Consider the following 19799-nt stretch of genomic DNA (forward strand, 5'->3'; position numbering starts at 1 on the left):
AGAAATGAAAGCTTACTAGTGTAACCGGTAAAAGGAATTAACTCCTGCCAATCCGATTTAAGTAAAGGTCACACAAGACAAAATTACACTCATTCCAAATAACATGGTCGATATCAATCGACTGGCCTAATGTATTTTTATGCATTCTATTTTTGATGCAACCTGAGTGCCACAGGATGTTGGGGGCACCTTAATAGGGGAGGACTGGCTCGTGGTAATGGCTGGTGCGTAATCGGTGGAATGGTATCAAATTCATCAAACACATGGTTTCCATGTGTTTGATGCCATTCCCTTACTCTGTTCCAGACATTATTATGAGCCGTCCTCCCCTCAGCAGCCTCCACTGCTGAATAGATCAAAAATTTATTTCAGGACATGCCACATCCAAAGTTACACTGGATTTTCTCATGTTGGTTTGCCTTTATGAAAACGTTATTTTAGTATACAAGAAGAATATTGGATTTGTTTTACATGCATTCTTGTTTTAATATTCCATAACAATATGAATGGATATAGCATTTTCTTCTTCAAATTGTTTTTATTATATTGTCAAAAAAATTATAAATGTAAGAAATGAATCCACAGTTTACAATATACCCGCATCTGTTCATCTTATTTACAAAAAATGTAAACCGGTTCTACATTGTTTTTTAAACTAAGTGTTAGTGAATGGTGTCGTGCGAGGCCCCTTCACTCAGTTATCTCCTCAGTTTTCACTCTGCATATCTTTACGTTTGGATTCACTCTGTTGCTGTGCCTCTGAAAAGAAGAAAGGTATATATTCTTTGAATGAAGAGTGAGTATTACATTTGTTGAGACATAAAGCAGCAGAAGAGGGGCTTTAATGAAGACAAAATGTTCTCACTCTTTAGGTCCTCCTGACGCTATTGGGCAGTCATCTCCAGATCTTTCCTGACGTTAGGGAAGGCCTTTAGGACCTGCTGGAAGCTGTCTGTGTGCAGGGATAAGAGCTGGCAGATGGTCATAGCTCGCACTGTTGCCAAACGCTTCCTTTGGTCAGGAGGCAGATCTTTGTGGGACAGAGACAGACAAAGCTGTGAGTCGCTGCCGTCAGACCAGTCTGACTCACATTTCAAAGCAGCTGTACCAACTTTAGTCCCGGAGAGCTACAGTGTGCAGGCTTTTGTTCCAGCCCTGGTTCAGCTAATCATGGTCTTCCTCTATGAAGAAAATTGAACTCTAGAGACAGACACACATGGCCAGGGATCTTTTCCCAGCCCACCTCCAAAGTAGTCTCCTTCAATAAGCTCCTTCTGGAAGAAGTCGGTCTTCACCAGGAACTGGCGGTGCTCGATGAAGAACATGCGGTCTCTGGACGTGTTCTGCCTGATGATGATGTCAGCCTCCTGGAAGACCTCGAACTGCAGCTGGGTGAGAACGGCGTTCAGGAAGTTGACATCTCGGTTCTTCAACATGAGCGTGTTGTTCATCAAGGCTGCACACATCACTATCAGGATCTCCTGGATAACACAAAACAACAAGAAAAGCCAATTAGCTTTACAACGTCACAATGACTTTCCATCCTTATTTAAAGGCTCTGTGCAGTCAAAATTCAGTTTTTCTGTGTTTTGTATTATATTGTACAACAGCTGATTATTATTTACATTTTTAAAATCAGTGTTATTCCCTGATATCTGCTGGTTGAAAATACAATCTACACAGGACCTTCTAATCAGCATGTTTGCATGGGCAGGAGTTTTGGAACCAGGTGGTAAATTGGTTAACAGACCAATAACAAAGAGTGTTCCAAAACTCTCTGGCAATAACAGCTAGTTTTCAGTTTTCTCTCCCCACTGAGAACACTCCCAGTCAGTCCTAGCAAAATTATGTATTGATAAAACAATTTTTGTAAATTTTAATGGGAAACTATTACAGTAAGATACTTAATTATTACCCAGAAAATATTTTATACTTATATACAGTACCATTCAAAAGTTTGTACACACCTACTCATTCCAGGGTTTTTCTTTATTTTTACTATTTTCTACATTGTAGAATAATAGCGAAGACATCAAAACTATGAAATAACACATATGGAATCATGTAGTAACCAAAAAAGTGTTAAACAAATCAAAATATATTTTATATTTGAGATTCTTCAAAGTAGACACCCTTTGCCTTGATGACAGCTTTGCACACTCTTGGCATTCTCTCAACCAGCTTCATGAGGTAGTCAAGTGGAATGCATTTCAAATAACAGGTGTGCCTTGTTAAAAGTTAATTTGTGGACAATCAGTTGTATTGTGACAAGGTAGGGGTGGGTAACAGAAGATACCCCTATTTGGTAAAAGACCAAGTCCATATTATGGCAAGAACAGTTAAAATAAGCAAAGAGAAACAACAGTCCATCATTACTTTAAGACAAAAACCATCAAGCACTATGATGGAACTGGTTCTCATGAGGACTGCCACAGGAAAGGAAGACCCAGAGTTACGTCTGCTGCAGAGGACAAGTTCATTAGAGTTACCAGCCTCAGAAATTGCAGCCCAAATAAACGCATCACAGAGTTCAAGTAACAGACACATATGAACATCAACTGTTCAGAGGAGACTACGTGAATGAGGCCTTCATGGTCGAATTGCTGCAAAGAAACCACTACTAAAGGACTACAATAATAAGAAGAGACTTGCTTGGGCCAAGAAACATGAGCAATGGACATTAGACCAGTGGAAATCTGTCCTTTGCTCTGATGAGTTCAAATTTGAGATTTTTGGTTCCAACCGCCATGTCTTTGTGAGACGCAGAGTAGGTGAACGTATGATCTCCACATGTGTGGTTCCCACTGTGAAGCATGGAGGAGGAGGTATGATGGTGTGGGGTTGCTTTGCTGGTGACACTGTCAGTGATTTATTTAGAATTCAAGGCACACTTAACCAGCATGGCTACCACATCATTCTGCAGCAATACGCCATGCCATCTGGATGCACTTAGTTGGACTATCATTTGTTTTTTAACAGGACAATGACCCAACACACCTCCAGGCTGTGTAAGGGCTATTTGACCAAGAAGGAGAGTGATGGAGTGCTGCATCACCTGGCTTCCACTATCACCCGACCTCAACCCAGTTGAGATGGTTTGGGATGAGTTGGACCTTAGAGTGAAGGAAAAGCAGCCAGTGCCGGAACTCCTTTAAATTTGTACAATTTTACCTTCATTTAACTAGGCAAGTCAGTTATGAACAAATTCTTAGTTTCATTGACAGCCTAGGAACAGTGGGTTAACTGCCTTTTTCAGGGGCAGAACGACAGATTTTTACCTTGTCAGTCCGGGGATTCGATCTTGCAACCTTTCGGTTACAAGTCCAATGACTAGGCTACCTGCCACCCCTTCAAGACTGTTGGAAAAGCATTCCAGGTGAAACTGGTTGAGAGAATGCCAAGAGTGTGCAAAGCTGTCATCAAGGCAAAGGGTGGCTATTTGAAGAATCTCAAATATATTTTGATTTGTTTAACACTTTTTTTGGTTACTACATGATTACATATGTGTTATTTCATAGTTTTGATGTCTTCACTATTATTCTCAATGTAGAAAATAGTAAAAATAAAGAAAAACCCTGGAATGAGTAGGTGTGTCCAAAACGTTTGACTGATACTGTATAGACATACTGTACACCTTTACCTCTTTCAAAGACTTGGACACCAAATAGCGTGTCCTTCTCGTCAAACCATTTCCCTGCATGTAGTAGTGATGCGAAGCCTCAGTGCCTTGGGAAGCTTTCTGTAGGACAGGTAGTCTTTCAGATGATTCACCTGTGAAATACTGCATATGATAGGACATGACAACAACCCTTGATAAATCCACTGAAATCATTGTTCTGTCCACGCCTCGTTTTACACTATTTCCTCAGAGAACACATTGTCCTTGAAGGCCTTTGCAGAGGCATCTACGTGTGTAATCATGGCAGCAGCGTTGGCTACCAGTAAGGTGTACACACACACACACACACGCGCGCGCGGCTTGTTCGACATTGCAGCCGATAGTGCAGGCAACTGCCAACTGACTGATCTACAAATCACCTTGCACCGTAAATAACTACTCATTTTTATTTGTAGATCATATTATTCGTCTCATATTATTTGTCATACCCGTGGTATGATATGTTTTGTCATACCCGTCTGATATAACACGTCTGTCAGCCAATCAGGATTCAGGGCTCGAAACCCAGTTTATAATAGAGTCATAATACCTAGCAGTCAAACAGGGAAATGGTTCAAATCGTTTTTCCACCTTTCATTTTTCCCAAAGGGGACTTTAGAAACACTTCAAATAAGGGCTGTGTAGGCTTACCCTGCCATGATGTTTTGATAACCGCGTAAATCTCTCTAGGACGAGGTGACTTTTATCAATATATTCAGCTGTATTTACCCTCCCAATAATTATGCTATTTAGCTGCTAATGTGGCTATCATAAAGAACTCCAAATACCATGGTGATCTGGACGAGACTGCTGAAGCGACGCAAAGGTTAGAATCTCTGGATTAACAATCTAATGTTAACTAAATGTAATAATTAATAAATTGGCAAAATGTCTTTAAATTGACAATTCTGTTAACTGTCTTATGCCAGTTTTAAATTGACACAATACCTGTTTAGCAAAGGTTTTAGCTAGAGATGACATGCTGGAGCTTGGAGTTTGCAGGGATTTGTAGTCTTGCATGATGTCTACTTCAATGCTAAGTATCATTTTCAAATATGAGAGTAAATAGAAGCCGAATATATTGATAAAAGTTACCTTGTCTGGGAGAGATTTACATGGTTATCAAAACCTCACGCCAGGGTATGGCTACACAAAACACAGACCTTATTTTAAGTACTTCTAAAATAGCCCATGGGAAAAATGAATGGTGTATAAACGATTGGAACCATTTCCCTGTTTGACCGCTAGGTTTTATGGGTATTACGACACCTCCACTGTGCTGCTCTATACAGTTTTGATGCTTTCCAACACAGCCACTCACACACACATGCCAGAGCCGTGTTCAGTACGAAAATGTTTTGGAACATTGCAGATATAAATGCTATGGACGTGATTCCTTACTCTACATAGCATATTTATATCTGAATGTAACAAAATGTTGCGTCCTGCTGAACGCGATCCAGGTAAAGCATGTAGGCCTAAATTATATTACATTTCCTCTTTGGAAAATGAAGTCTAAACCATTCCACAATATTTGTGCATGAGAAAACGTCAACACCACATAATACACGCTAATTGCATGGAATTCCATTTGGGATATTTATTCAGTGTAAGTGTAGAATGGCCTACACTTGTCAATTGAATTTGTTGCAGCTCGGAAATTAAAACTGCATGTCCCAGAAACTTAGCGCAACCATTTAAAGACATGCCTGGGTCAGCCATGTTGAAAAGGAAGGACAGAGTAGGACACACGTGAATCGGAGTCGCTGTGCAAGAAGGGTTACCAGCCAGTTAAGTATGTTACATAAGTATTATTTCCACTAGTGTGTTGTTAAATAGTTTCTCTCGTGAATGTTTCATCGCGCGCTGTTCGTTAATAAACGTTGTGGGAGAACTGTAAGAGTTTTAAGTATGAGTGATATTTTTCCAACATCTAGCTAACAGTAGTTGTTAGCTGGTGGGCTATAGCTAGCATCCCTGACGTGTGCTGTTTTATAAGCCAGAGCCTAGCAAAGAGCTAACTTAGTTGCCTATAATTTTGGAACTTTAACTTCAACGTGATATTATAGCTAGCTAGTTCATCTAACATAGTTCATCTAACACAAACTGACAGCTACTATAGGAAAGTGCTAGTGTTGAGTTAATAGCTAGCTACAATGTTGCCATCAAATTGGGAGCTACTATAATATATTTAGGAATGTTAATTTAATGCATGTAACGTTATTAGTATCCCCTCGTGCAACGCTGACTCGCTACATTGTTTCCCCGTTTATTGTCCCCCATTTTCACTTTGTTACAGCCAGAAAAATGTCCACCATATCTGCTGCCAGCGTCGAGCCCGTTGCAATTGAGGGCACGGAGAAGAAACCAATGAAACCCTGTTGTGCGTGCCCAGAGACTAAGAAAGTTAGGGATGCGTGGTATGTTTACAATTTATTTGAACTTGAATTGCATTCGTGTAAAGTGAACGTTTTTTCGTGGACTCTTTGTCTTTGGAGTATGCAGTTGCTGATGACCATTTCCTATGTTTCAGCATCATTGAGAAAGGCGAAGAAAGTTGCACAGATCTCATCGAGGCACATAAGGATTGTATGAGGGCACTTGGATTCAAGATTTAACTTTATATAATGAGTCACTGGTAAGTGTCATGCCCTGGAGCAGAACTGTCATATTAATTTTGTCTCTTGTGTTGTGAAAAGAACATTATGTCCTAGATGCAGCTCAATGCAATAGGAGTGGGTGTGGCACTAGAGGGAAATATGTATTGAATTTTCTTGTCTGGTTTATCATGGATCCTCCACTGGTTTTACTTGTATGCTGCAGTTCAGCTTGTCTGGTTTATCACGGATCCTCCAGTGGTTTTACTTGTATGCTGCAGTTCAGTTTGCAGTGACTCAATGACTGCAGACCTGTCTTTTGCATGTTTTTCACTGTCCTCTGTAGGGTCATGTTACCCTTTGCTGTCTTTTCTGCTAAAGTTGATCAAACTGCTGATGTGAACAACTGCTGTTGTGTTTATTATTTATGGATGGCAGTAAAGAACTTTTGGTGTTGGTGCAGAACTTGTTTCTCTGGGATTGACTTGAAGGAGGTCCCGTGAAGCTCAGTTGGTGGAGCATGGTGCTTCCAACGCCAGGGTTGTGGGTTCGATTCCCACAGGGACCAATATGGAAGGGGGAAAAAGTGTGAATGTATGCACTCACTACTGTATGACGCTCTTAGTGTCTACTAAATGACTTAAATGTAATTAAATAAATGATGCTTGCATCAGGATTGGGGACAGGCTTGTGTATATTACCATTGTTTTTCTCTATTCTGATCTGTATTCATGACCTTTCCTGGTTTATTTCTGTTAAAGTTGACACTACTGTTCTCCTCTTGCAGTGTTGTTGCTGGCTGGCTGTCTTAAAGGGACCTGGGATATTCCACGTGTTTTTATTTATACCTCAACATGAAAGGAAGATGTGATCGCTGCACAGATGGTCATGATGGAAGATATGTTCCACTGAGTGACATGTTTTTTTAATGCTCTGAATTTCAGAATTATGTGAATGTTCTGCTGATTTAAGTGACATAAATATCCTATGCAATTTGACTCGAGTACTTGATTTTATATGACAGGATGAAACGCAATTGAATGAATTGTACAGGTAGGAAGTGTTAAGGATGCAATATTATCCTAATTTTATGCTGAACCATAGACATAACTAGACATGAGAAAAGGCCGGCTATACTTCCTGTCACCCTGCAAAACCGTCCTGGTAGGACGGGCCTTTGATGTTCTTACTGTTCAAGGCTGACTGGTGACAACTGCTCTGGTATGCACTTTGGCTTATAATAACTTCTGCTCCAGCCAACACTTCGCACATCTGAATTTTTAAAAGGAATTGGTGTGCTCAAATGTTTGTGGTAGAAAGTATTTGGGTGCTGGATTCCAAAAGGCATATATTTAAAGGAAAAGTCCACTCTGGAAAATTCTTTAACTTTAAATTTATTATTTTTTAACAGCAGAGGTCAGAGCAAATGCACGCATCTTATGTGGTGTGAAGGCACGTTCTAGTCTGACAGCTTTTTGTGTCTTGATATCCCAAGGGGTATGATCAAAGCCACTCACTTCACCACAACCCCTATTCCAGTAACACTTGGACTAGTCCTCTGACTGGTGGGCATGGTATGTCAACTATGGGGGAAGGGGGTTCATTATGTAAACCTGATCTACTCTGTAATTCTACCTATTTCAGAATCTCTAAATATGTACCCACTCTCTGGCCCAGTGAGGTTTAGGGGCAAATAGTGATTCTGGTGAAAACATTGTTTAGGTCTGGCAGAAGGGAGAGTTCCTCTTGGTGTGACTTACCTGGAGGCATGACCAGAGCTGCTCTATATGCACCCAGTAGAGCCCGGAGCATAAAATGTTCACTGTACCCTGCAATTACATCTGCTGCTCTGCACATGTGACTAATAAACTCTGTCACTTCTCACTCCTCCCTCTCTCCAGCAGTGTTATGTTAAGTAGCTGGTCTGCGTTCTGTCTGTGGCTCTACTCCTTGGGTTTCAATTCCAAACATGGTTAGCCTTCTAGGGGTCTCTCCTCTCTCTCTCTCTCTCTGCTGCCAACTCTGAGCACTCCAGAGCAAACAAATGGGTGAGGAGAAATAGAAAGAAAATCTATAGACTGACAAATCATTGAAGGGATGAGAGGGAGGGAGAGACGCACAATGTGATAAATCCATTCCAATTGTATTTATGGTGTAATAACTGAATAAAGACATCGTGTACTCCAGCTATATGTAAGGGAACATAATTTGTTCAACGTTTTCTCAGTTTTGACAACCTTTGAGAAGTAGACCAACTCCAGTGACAATTGTTCAGTCTCACTGATAAAGCAACAAAAACTTCAAGCTTCAGTGGAGGACAACCTTTTTCTACCAGCTTTGACCTCTGGTATCTTTTGTAAACTTTGGAATATAACACACTTTTTAAAACTTATTGAACAACTAGATGTTTGGAATAACAGCCTCCCTTACCATGTGTGCAGACAACTCCACCCTGTTGGAGGCGGTTCTCTTCGGCCATCCACCATGCGATGGCTGGACCAACAACACTGAGGGGGCCTTCTACCACCTGGGCAACACAGTCTTGTTCCTTGGGTACATGGGAGGCAGCGGCGCCTATGGCTGCCTGTTCATATTTGGTTTCCTGACAATTGCCTTCACCTGCCTGGCCCTGTGGGGCTGGATGACCATGTGTGGGGTGGACGTGTGCACCTGGAACTTGCTACTGCTGGTGGCCTGTGTGCTCCAGATCTGCCACCTTGTATACAGGCTGCAACAGGATGGCCTGGCCAGCGAGGAGCTGTTGGCACTCTACTCAGCCGTCTACCAGCCTCTGGACGTTCCCGTACAGGTGTTCAAAGACATTGTGTGTGCCTGTGAGAACAAAGTGCTAGCACTAGGGGTAGAGGAGACGTATGCGGTGGAGGGCAAGACGCCCATTGACCAGCTCTCCTTTCTGCTGTCTGGGAGGTGAGTGAGGGAAAGGTGTACATTCCAGTGGAAGTCCTAATTCCAGTGTTCATTCTTGGTAGTATGCTACTGTAGATATTGGAAAAGACTGGAGTCTTGTTTTAGTTAAGTTGCTGGAGTAACAGTAAATTGTAGTTTAGCTAAATTGCTGATGTCAGATTGCAATTGGCATGTTGTTGTGAGTGTTCCTAGTGACAATTGCAATTGTCACTAAAAAGTTAATGTTCTGAGTGTGGTTAGTGTTCCCCGCATAGTGCTTTATCTCTTGATCTGTCTGTCAAACAACGACAATGACCCAAACTAGGGCTCATGGAAACCTGAGAGAGGGATATTACTTACCAACGATATAATTAAACATGGAACACTTTCAAGAGATCATGTGTCCTAAGGAGTGACTCCGTTGCTTGTTGGCTAAGATTGAATTTAGTGTGTGTATGTTGGGTTTGGGAAGGTGTGGTTATATTATCCGAGCCCCAGACGTTGTAAAATACAGAGTATTTGTGTCACTGACTCACTGTAGTGTACTTGCTCCCCTTAGTGGCAAGGTGCCAGAGCTGGGTCAAATACTTTACTTTCAAGTATTTGAGGTGTACCTGATTTAGCTCATTTGGGACTATTCCATTGGTTCCATTGTACCAGGCAAATTAAATGACGCGCTGTTCAAGTAATTTAAACAATATGATGTATTTCACCCAGGTCTGTTGGCTGCTGTTAAGTTGTTGTGATAGCTTTATATTTGGTGCTCTCCTGAGGTTGTGTACCAACACAGTAAACTAACTCCTATACGACCTCTAAAATTAAATGTTCATACACCGGGATAGCTAACTATCGTTCGCAAATAACATTTGGTGTTATAAGATGACGTCTGTTTATGCCATTTTTATGACTAACAATTCCAGGTTTCACTGACTTCAAACGAATGCCATAAACGTGAAGTCATACCTGAAAGAGCACTGAGGGAATGTCTGTGACTTGTAAACCAAGAATAGATGTTTTTCTCTATAGGATCACTTCCCTTGAGTTTTGAGGTTAAGGACAGAGATATTCATGTTAACTTGTTTCAAGGTTTTGGATCAAGTCTAGTGATGTGTATCTTCTCCCTCTCTCTCTTCTCTTATCATCACCTATTCATGCTTTCTCCCTTCTCCTTCTCTCTTACTAACCTTGTCCTTTCCTGCTCTTCTTGGTAGGATCCGTGTGTCTCTGGATGGACAGTTCCTCCATTACATCTTCCCCCACAAGTTCCTGGACTCTCCTGAGTGGGAGTCTCTCCGACCCAACGAAGAGGGGAACTTTCAGGTACTGGACAAATGCTCGCCATTCATTCATCCAGTCATTCATCAATTTATGAACATTCAGCCTTTCCCTTCACTCTCACCCTGACCATCTATCACCCTGAACCTCAGGTGACCCTGACAGCGGAGACGGACTGCCGCTACATCTCATGGCGTCGGTGCCGCCTTTACATGCTTCTGTCCAAGGAGCGCTACATTGCCCGCCTCTTCTCCATCATGCTGGGCAGCGACATCGCCGACAAGCTCTACTCACTCAACGACAAGCTCTTCGCTAAGAGCGGTGTGCGCCTCGACATCCGCTTGCCCAGCCTCTACCATGTCCTGGCCCCCTCCTCCCTGGGCAGCGAGGGTGAGGTCTATAGTGGTAGTGGGAGTGCCAGGGACCAGGTAGCCCCAGTGGAGCAGCAGGAAGCAGCAGTGGTGGATGTGGACCCGGTTCCAGCCTACCAGAGGTCAGAGCCTCCAACACCCCTGACCCCCCGGCTGCAGATCCGAGAGAAGACCCCCACCCCATCTCTGCCAACCCCCTGTCAACCATCCCAGCGCCAGCCCTCAGACATGGAGATGCCATCTGGTGAGGACTCTACCAGCCTGGTCCTGGAAGACTTTGCGGATATGACCGGGTCCTTAATGGATTATGGGAGTGAGAGGGATTATTTGAGGTAGATGGCAGGTTGCTGGAGCTAACACAGTGGGCCACTACTTAAGATACATGTAAGTACACCTGCGTGCAGTGAGAGGGTGGGCTGGGCAGGGGATGCGTGTGTGTTTTGCTTGCTGTGTCCACTCACTAATCCAGCTTTGGTCTGGCCATGCCATGTGGTAAAGAACCTCATTTAAACTTTGCAATGATTTTCTGTTTGTTATCTTACATATTCAATCTATCTTATACAGAGGCTATGCACTGCTTGCTCTTTCGCCTTCTAAAATTATATGAAAGTTTAGAGAGTGAGTTAGTAAAATCGATACATTTTTTGGTAAAAATTAATGAGCCTGAGAGGAAGAACATTGGATTGATCAAAGAGTTGGCAGAACTGGGACACCTCGCCTCTTGGGTACCCACCCAACCCTAAAGGCCTCTGTCTCTTGTTTCTAAAGTTTACCTTCACTCCATCTCAATGTAGATCTTAAGTCTCAAACTCTCCACCCCCAAAACTTTAGCTGTTATAATTCTTTACATGTACACCCCCTACGTATTTATTTGGACAGTGAAGCGCAACTTTTTATTTGGCTCTATACTCCAGCATTTTGGATTTGAGATCAAATGTTTTATGAGGTGACAGTACAGAATGTCGCCTTTTATTTGAGGCTATTTTCATACATATCTGTTTTACCGTTTAGAAATGAAAGAACTTTATGTATCTAGTCTCCCCATTCGAAGGTGTCATACGTATTTGGACAAATCCACTTATTGTGTATTAAATTTGGTCCCATATTCCTAGCACGCAATGACTACATCAAGCTTATGACCCTACAAACTTGTTGGCTGCATTTGCAATTTGTTTTGGTTGTGTTTTTGGATTATGTTGTGCCCAATAGAAATGAATGATAAATAATGTTGTCATTTGAGTCACTTTTAGTGTAAATAAGAATAGAATATGTTTGTGAACACCTCTACATTAATGTGGATGCTACCATGATTACGGATAATCATAAATGACTCGTGAGAAAGTTAGTGGCAAACAGTGCATTCAGAAAGTATTCATACCCCTTGATTTGTTCCACATTTTGTCACAGCCAGAATTCAAAATGGGTTAGATTTTTCCCCCTTACCCATCTATACACAATGCCCCATAATGACAAAGTGAAAACATGTTTTAAGAAATGTTTACAAATATATAGAAAAATTAATGACAGAAATATCTTATTTACATACGCATTCACACCCTTGAGTCAATACTTTTTAGAAGCACCTTTGGCAACGTTTACAGTTTTGAGTTGTCTTGGGTGTCTTATCAGCTTTGCACATCTTGATTTTGAGATTTTCTCCCATTCTTCCATGCAGATTTTCTCAAGCTCTTAAGATAGTTGGGGAGTGGCGGTGAACAGCAATCTTAGTCTTTCCAAAGATTTTCAAGGGGATTTAAGTCTGAGCTTTGGCTGGGCCGCTCAAGGACTTTCACATTCTTGTTCTGAAGCCATTCCAGCATTGCTTGGGCTGTAAACTTGGGGTCCTTGTCCTGTTGGAACGTAAATCCTTGCCCCAGTCTGTTATTTGCATTCTGAAGCAGGTTCTCATCAAGGATTTGCCTGATTTGCCTCCATTCATTGTCACCTCTATCCTTACCAGTGTCCCAGTTCCTGCTGCTGAAAATCATCCCCATCGCATGATGCTGCCACCACCATGCTTCACGGTAGGGATGGTGTTAGACTGGTGATGAACTGTGCTTGGTTTTCTCCAAACATAGCACTTTGCATTCAGGCCAAATAGTTCAGTTGTCTGATCAGACCACAGAAACTTTTGCCTTATGCTCCGAGTCTTTCACATGCCTTTTTGCGAACTCCGAGACTTTCACATGCCTTTTTCTAAGGAGTGGCTTCCGTCTGTCCACTCCTATAAAGCCCAGATTGCTGTAGAGATTGCTGTAGAGACTGTTGTCCTTCTGGCAGGTTCTCCCATCTCATCCAAGGACCAAGGTACTTCTTGCCCAGATGCTCAGTTTGGTCGTACGGCCAACTCAAACCAGAGTCTGGATAGTTCCATATTTAAAAAAAAATTCCCAATGAAGGAGACCACTGGGCTCTTGGAACCTTTCAGGACTCTAGAAATGGTTTTATATTCTTCCCCAGATTTATGCCTCATCACAATTCTATCTCGGAGAGGTACAGACATTGTACTTCATGGTATAGTTTCTGTTCTGACATGCACTATCAACTGTGGGACCTTATATAGACAGGTGTGTTTCTTTCTAAATCATGTCCAAACAATTGAATTGGCCACAGGTGGACTCCAAGTTGTAGTGACATCTCAAGGATGATCAAAGGAAATTTGATGCACCTGAGCTCAATTTGGAGCGTTATAGCAAAGGGGTGTGCATACGTACGTAAATAAGATATTTTCTTCAAACATTTTCTTCAAACATTTCTAAAAACCTGTTTGTTATTACTTTGTTATTATGGGGTATTGTGTGTAGATGGCTGAAAACAATCTATATAATCCCCCAAAATGCTAACTGACCCTGTTATTGGTAACCGTGAGAGGTTAGCATGTTTTGCTTCAATAAAAGTGACAAAATACATTATTACCATTCATTGCTATTGGGCACAACATAATCCGAACACAACCAAAACAAACTGCAAATGTATCCAAGTTTGTAGAGACACAAGCTTGATGTAGTCATTGTGTGCTCAGAATATGGATCAAATACCAAACTTTTGACTAAATTTAATACACTATAAGTGAATTTGTCCAAATACTTATGATACCTTCAAAGGGGGGGGGGGGGGGGGGGGGGGGGGGACAAGATTCATAAAGTGCTGTAATTTCTGAACGGTAAAACAGATACATATGAAAATACCCTCCAATAAATGGTGACATTCTGTACTGTCTCCTCATACAGTGCATTCTGAAACTATTCATACCAATTTACTTTTTTCACATTTTATTACGTTACAGGCTTATTATAAAATGTATAAAATAATTGTTTTTCCTCATCAATCTACACACAATACCCCATAATGAAAAAGTGAAAACAGGTGTTTAGAAATGTCTGCAAATATATAAAAAATGTAAAAACAGAAATACCTTATTTACATACACTACCGTTCAAAAGTTTGGGGTCACTTAGAAATGTCCTTGTTTTGAAAGAAAAGCACATTTTTTTGTCCATTTAAAATAACATCAAATTGATCAGAAATATAGTGTAGACATTGTTAATGTTGTAAATGACTATTGTAGCTGGAAATGGCTGATTTTGAATGGAATATCTACATAGGCGTACAGAGGTCCATTATCAGCAGCCATCACTCCTGTGTTCCAATGGCACGTTGTGTTAGCTAATCCAAGTTTATAATTTTAAATGGCTAATTGATCATTAGAAAACCCTTTTGCAAATATGTTAGCACAGCTGAAAACTGTTGTTCTGATTAAAGAAGCAATAAAACTGGCCTTCTTTAGACTAGTTGAGTATCTGGAGCATCAGTATTTGTGTGTTCGATTTTAGGCTCAAAATTAAAGCTATTCCATGCGAGAAGTTGCCAAGAAACTGAAGAGCTCGTACAACACTGTGTACTCCTCCCTTCACAGAACAGCGCAAAGTGGCTCTAACCAGAATAGAAAGAGGAGTGGGAGGCCCAGGTGCACAACTGAGCAAGTGGACAAGTACATTAGAGTGTCTAGTTTGAGAAACAGACACCTCACAAGTCCTCAACTGGTAGATTCATTAAATAGTACCCGCAAAACACCAGTCTCAATGTCAACAGTGAAGAGGCGACTCCGGGATGCTGGCCTTCTAGGCAGAGTTGCAAAGAAAAAGCCATATCTCAGACTGGCCAATAAAAATAAAAGATTATGATGGGCAAAAGAACACAGACACTGGACAGAGGAACTCTGCCTAGAAGGCCAGCATCCCGGAGTCGCCTCTTCACTGTTGACGTTGAGACTGGTGTTTTGCGGGTACTATTTAATGAAGCTGCCAGTTGAGGACTTGTGAGACGTCTGTTTCTCAAACTAGACACTTGCTTCACACTTGCTTCTTTACCAGGACAACAGTTTTCAGCTGTGCTAACATAATCATAAAAGGTTTTTCTAATGATCAATTAGCCTTTTAAAATGATCAGCTTGGATTAGCTAACACAACGTGCCATTGGAACACAGGAGTGATGGTTGCTGATAATGGACCTCTGTACGCCTATGTAGATATTCCATTCAAATTCAGTAATTTCCAGCTACAATAGTCATTTACAACATTAACAATGTCTACACTGTATTTCTGATCAATTTGATGATATTTTAATAGACACATTTTTTTTGCTTTTCTTTCAAAAACAAGGACATTTCTAAGTGACCTCAAACTTTTGAACGGTAGTGTAAGTACCCTTTGCTATGAGACTTGAAATTGAGCTCAGGTGCATCCTGTTTCCATTGATCATCCTTATAACTTTATTTTTTATATTTACATTTGACACCTTTTTCTCCCCGATTTTGTGATATCCAATTGGTAGTTACAGTCTTGTGCCATCGCTGCAACTCCTGTACGGACTCGGAAAAAGGCGAAGGTCAAGAGCCACGCGTCCTCAGAAACACGACCCCACCAAGCCACACTACATCTTGACACACTGCTCTCTTAACCCGGAAGCCAGCCGCACCAATGTATCGGAGGAAACACCATACAGCTGGCGATCAAAGTCAGCGTGCATCCACCCAGCCGCCACAAGGAGTCGCTAGAGCGCGATGGCACAAGGACATACCGGCCAGCCAAACCATCTCCTAACACGTACAACGCTGAGCCAATTGTGCACAGCCTCATGGGTCTCCCGGTTGCGTCACAGGTCGGTATCGAACCCGGATCTGTAGTAACGCCTTAGACCGCTGCGCCACTTGGGAGGCCACCATTGATCATCCTTTATGTTTCTACAACTTGGAGTCCACCTGAGGTAAATTCAATTGATTGGACATGATTTGGAAAGCCACACACCTGTCTATATAAGGTCCCACAGTTGTCAGAGCAAAACTCAACCCATTAGGTCAAAGGAATTGTCCATGGAGCCCTGAGACAGGATTGTGTCGAGGAACAGATCTAGGGAAGGGTACAAAAACATTTCTGCAGCATTGAAGGTCCCCAAGAACACAGTGGCCTCCATCATTTTTAAATGGAAGAAGTTTGCTACCACCAAGACTCTACCTATAGCTGGCCGCTCGGCCAAACTGAGCAATCGGGGGAGAAGGACCTTGGTCAGGGAGGTGATCAAGAACCCGATGGTCACTCTGACAGAGCTCCAGAGTTCCTCTGCGGCGATGGGAGAACCTTCCAGAAGGACAACCATCTCTGCAGCACTCCATCAATCAGGCCTTTATGGTAGAGTGGCCAGGCAGAAGCCACTTCTCAGTAAAAGGCACATAACAGCCCACTTGGAGTTTGCCAAAATGCACCTAAAGGACTCTCAGACCATGAGAAACATGATTCTCTGGTCTGATGAAACCAAGATTGAACTATTTTGGGCCTGAATGCCAAGCGTTACGTCTGGAGGAAACCTGGCACCATCCTTACGGTGAAGCATAGTGGTGGCAGCATCATGCTCTGGGGATGTTTTTCACCGGCAAGGACTGGGAGACTATTCAGGATCGAGGGAAAGATGAACTGAGCAAAGTAGAGAGAGATCCTTATGAAAACCTTCTCCAGAGCTCCCAGGACCTCAGACTGTGGCGAAGGCTCACCTTCCAATAGGACAACAACCCTAAGCACACAACCAAGACAACACAGAAGTGGATTTGGGACAAGTCTCTGAATGTCCTTGAGTGGCCCTGCCAGAGCCCCGAGTCGAACCCGATCGAACATCTCTGGAGAGACCTGAAAATAGCTGTGCAGCGACGCTCCCATCCAACCTGACAGAGCTTGAGAGGATCTGCAGAGAAGAATGTGAGAAACTCTCCAAATACAGGTGTGCAAAGCTTGTAGCGTCATACCCAAGAAGACTCGAGGTGGTAGTTGCTGCATTGGTGTTTCAACAAAGTACTGAGTAAAGGGTCTGAATACTTATGTGAATGTATTATTTCAGTTTTATCATTAATACATTTGCAAAAAAAAATCAAACAATCTTTTTTTTGCCATCATTATGGGGTATTGTGTGTAGATTGACGAGGGAAAAAACAATGTAATTCATTTTAGAATAAGGCTGTAACGTTACAAAATGTGGAAAAAGTCAAGGGGTCTGAATACTTTCCGAATGCACTGGAGAAAACATTTGATCTCAAATCCAGAATGCTGGAATATAGAGCCAAATTAAAAGTTTGAGCTTCACTGTCCAAATAAATACGTAGGGGAGTATATACTGCAGCTTCTCCCTCACTCCTCTCCCAGTGTGTGGCCTGCCCTCTTAGTAGCTAACGTCCTTCTGAGGATGGGTGGAGAGTGTGTGTGTTTGGATTGTGTTCGTTTTCCTAGGTTAGACTGCCCTTTTCCGCCTGTATTCAGGCCAGATGAAAGATACTTTTGTGCTACAGTTTATGAAACCGTTTACAAAGCCGTTTACCTCACAGTGACCCTGATAGCTTATGTTGGTTCAGACAGATGGGGTACCATCTGTATGTATGTTGGAGGTTTGTAGTTTGGAACAGGAAGGGGAGACAGCAGGGTGGGGGTGGGATGCTGGCAGTCAGCTGTGTGTTTTTGTCTGACAAGGATTAGAGCCTGCTGGAAACTTTTGGGATATCCTGGCAGCCAGAGATCCAGTGCAATGCACTTAATCCACGTGCCTACCCACTGCCCCCTCCCTAGCTATCCCAAAATCCTCCCTGACCCAATCGTGGGTCAGATCGTGTTTCGGGCGGAGAGGGGGGTTGGATTCTAGGATAGTTGCTGGGTAGAGGGTGGAGGGCTCTGGCTCTGCTGTCATTGTAAAAGCTGCTGACCTTCATGTACAATCTATGGTCAGTTAGCCAGTGGCTATGGCAAGCAGAGGGGTAAGGTTTCGAGAGGGGTGAGGGTCGACAGGGGTGAGGTATGAAAGAGGGGAGAGGGATGTGGATTATGGGAAAGCAGAGACCAGACACGCTTAGAGAACAGCCCATCACTCCACTATCATTAGCTAGGTTTCCATCCAATTGGCGACAGATTTTCATGTGAATATTCTAAAATCTGCATAAAAGATTCTCCCACCAGAGATGTTTCCATCAAACGAACTTATTGTGGATAAAAGGCTGTTCGTATTAAATAAAAAAAATGCAAGTTAAATGGGTTTCTATTGTATTTTTATCTCTACTGATGATTTTGTCACAAAAACTGTTGTGTTATATAGCAAATATGCCCACTCTGGTCTTGACACGTGTGCTCTATCCAGCAGCTAGCAGATAAAGAGCGGGCAGGCTACTTACATGATGAGATTATTATGGATAATAGCGAGATCATTTTTTTGTCAAATGGCAGCCAAGCATGATCATTATGTCACCAGAATAAGACCCTCGATATTTATTGGCAAGGAGCATTAAGCTCATCACCGTGCAATCTAACCACCCTCCCACTGGGCAAAAAATGGTTGAATTAATTTCCACGTCATTTAAAAAAAAAAAAAGATTAAATCAATGTGGAAAACTGATCAGATTTGCAAAAAGTCATCAACATGAGGACATTTCATATTTTTTTTCACCCAATTTTTAACCTTAATCCCAATGACATGGTGATATTTTTTGTTGATTTCATGTTGAATTCATGTTAGTTGACAACTCAACCAAATGTAAATCAAAACTAGACTTTGAACTGATGTCTGTGCCCAGTTGGCTGTGAAATTCATAACGGATTTAATCTGTAGCCATTTCTCGCATAATTAATTTTACTTACACAAAACGATCCCACCATGTCGAACGAACAAATTCTGTCAACATTTATAAAATTGTATCGGCATTTCCTATTTCCATCAGCCAGGTTGTGACTTTTTTCATGCGTCAAGTAATTCATTTGCTTTAAATGGTTGGATGGAAACCAGGTAAGTGTCACATCACAGGTCAATATATCCCTCATCTCTCACTGTTAACCAGTTCGGGTGTCAGGAATGTGAAGACTATGCAAATGTAATTCGACCAATGGGAGCTTTCGTTGTGAGATCATCTTGCAACCCGACACTATACTGTATTTGAGCTGTGAGACGTGTACATAACATTTAGGGGAAGATTAAACACTCTCTATACTTGGACAAGGTGAATATGAACTGCCTGCCATTAGGTATGTTGCCGTAGTAACAGTTCAGTTTGTGTTTCTTGACAGTTCATGATAGACCGACCAGTTGTCAATGACCGGTGTTCTCAGTTGATTCCACAGGAGAGGAAACCACTGGGAGTCTACCAATGCGATACCAGAGAGGGAGAGCTCACTTGGCCCCCACGGACACCTCTATGCTGTGATGGTTTCAACCGGATTGGAAACAGTGGACACGTTCCAGGTCTTTTTACAGTCAGGCTATGCGGATTATCAGATGTCACAACACCTGGCAAAGTGTTTAACATCTCAGGAACCACATTAATATCATATAGCATTCTTCTGAGATGAGCAGCGCGACTGCAAAAAAGATGACCTGGAACACAAACATCACTGCCCTGGGTGGAATCAGACCTACCCAACACCAAATCCCACTCTCTCACCTTACCTTACTTCCTCTGGTGTCATCTGT

At 42.1% G+C, this 19799-nt stretch overlaps 3 protein-coding genes and 1 non-coding gene across 5 annotated transcripts; 3 read left to right on the forward strand and 1 right to left on the reverse strand.

Moving 5' to 3' along the window:
- Nucleotides 1-529: 529 nt before the first annotated feature.
- On the reverse strand, nt 530-4761 carry LOC129820982 (potassium/sodium hyperpolarization-activated cyclic nucleotide-gated channel 2-like). The gene is made up of 4 exons (XM_055878166.1): nt 3641-4761; nt 1244-1481; nt 866-1030; nt 530-759 (listed from the first exon to the last, which is right to left on the reverse strand). Exons 1-3 carry the CDS (start codon nt 3830-3832, stop codon nt 885-887), a joined length of 576 nt encoding a protein of 191 aa, XP_055734141.1. The 5' UTR covers nt 3833-4761; the 3' UTR covers nt 530-759; nt 866-884.
- A 582-nt stretch (nt 4762-5343) lies between these two features.
- On the forward strand, nt 5344-7253 carry LOC129820983 (cytochrome c oxidase copper chaperone-like). The gene is made up of 4 exons (XM_055878168.1): nt 5344-5453; nt 5958-6078; nt 6192-6296; nt 7043-7253. The coding sequence occupies exons 2-3, from the start codon at nt 5966-5968 to the stop codon at nt 6274-6276; spliced, it is 198 nt and encodes a 65-aa protein (XP_055734143.1). The 5' UTR covers nt 5344-5453; nt 5958-5965; the 3' UTR covers nt 6277-6296; nt 7043-7253.
- trnag-ucc (transfer RNA glycine (anticodon UCC)) lies at nt 6749-6823 on the forward strand. The gene has a single exon. It is a non-coding gene; the product is annotated as a tRNA-Gly (tRNA).
- A 98-nt stretch (nt 7254-7351) lies between the features above and the next one.
- Nucleotides 7352-19527, forward strand: LOC129820980 (popeye domain-containing 2-like). Of its 2 annotated transcripts, XM_055878164.1 has the most exons (4): nt 7352-9183; nt 10374-10482; nt 10590-11192; nt 19439-19527. In XM_055878164.1, the coding sequence occupies exons 1-3, from the start codon at nt 8660-8662 to the stop codon at nt 11142-11144; spliced, it is 1188 nt and encodes a 395-aa protein (XP_055734139.1). In that variant the 5' UTR covers nt 7352-8659; the 3' UTR covers nt 11145-11192; nt 19439-19527. The 2 variants fall into 2 exon arrangements, with proteins under 2 accessions (XP_055734139.1, XP_055734138.1); XM_055878163.1 differs by lacking the exon at nt 19439-19527 and having other exon boundaries at nt 10590-13908.
- Nucleotides 19528-19799: the final 272 nt, after the last annotated feature.

The sequence above is a fragment of the Salvelinus fontinalis genome, chromosome 23 (genome assembly GCF_029448725.1).
Source record: "Salvelinus fontinalis isolate EN_2023a chromosome 23, ASM2944872v1, whole genome shotgun sequence".
NCBI lineage: Eukaryota > Metazoa > Chordata > Actinopteri > Salmoniformes > Salmonidae > Salvelinus > Salvelinus fontinalis.

Bases quoted from the DNA above. Each gene is read 5' to 3' on its own strand.
- LOC129820982 (XM_055878166.1), bottom strand. From the start codon at position 3,832: ATGATTTCAGTGGATTTATCAAGGGTTGTTGTCATGTCCTATCATATG. The intron at 1,482-3,640 runs GTAAAGGTGTAC...TGTGTTATCCAG, and splicing joins TGTCCAAGTCTTTGAAAGAG to GAGATCCTGATAGTGATGTG. The intron at 1,031-1,243 runs GTGGGCTGGGAA...TGTCCCACAAAG, and splicing joins TGAAGGAGACTACTTTGGAG to ATCTGCCTCCTGACCAAAGG.
- LOC129820983 (XM_055878168.1), top strand. From the start codon at position 5,966: ATGTCCACCATATCTGCTGCCAGCGTCGAGCCCGTTGCAATTGAGGGC. The intron at 6,079-6,191 runs GTATGTTTACAA...CCTATGTTTCAG, and splicing joins AAGAAAGTTAGGGATGCGTG to CATCATTGAGAAAGGCGAAG.
- LOC129820980 (XM_055878164.1), top strand. From the start codon at position 8,660: ATGTTTGGAATAACAGCCTCCCTTACCATGTGTGCAGACAACTCCACC. The intron at 9,184-10,373 runs GTGAGTGAGGGA...TCTTCTTGGTAG, and splicing joins TCCTTTCTGCTGTCTGGGAG to GATCCGTGTGTCTCTGGATG. The intron at 10,483-10,589 runs GTACTGGACAAA...CCTGAACCTCAG, and splicing joins ACGAAGAGGGGAACTTTCAG to GTGACCCTGACAGCGGAGAC.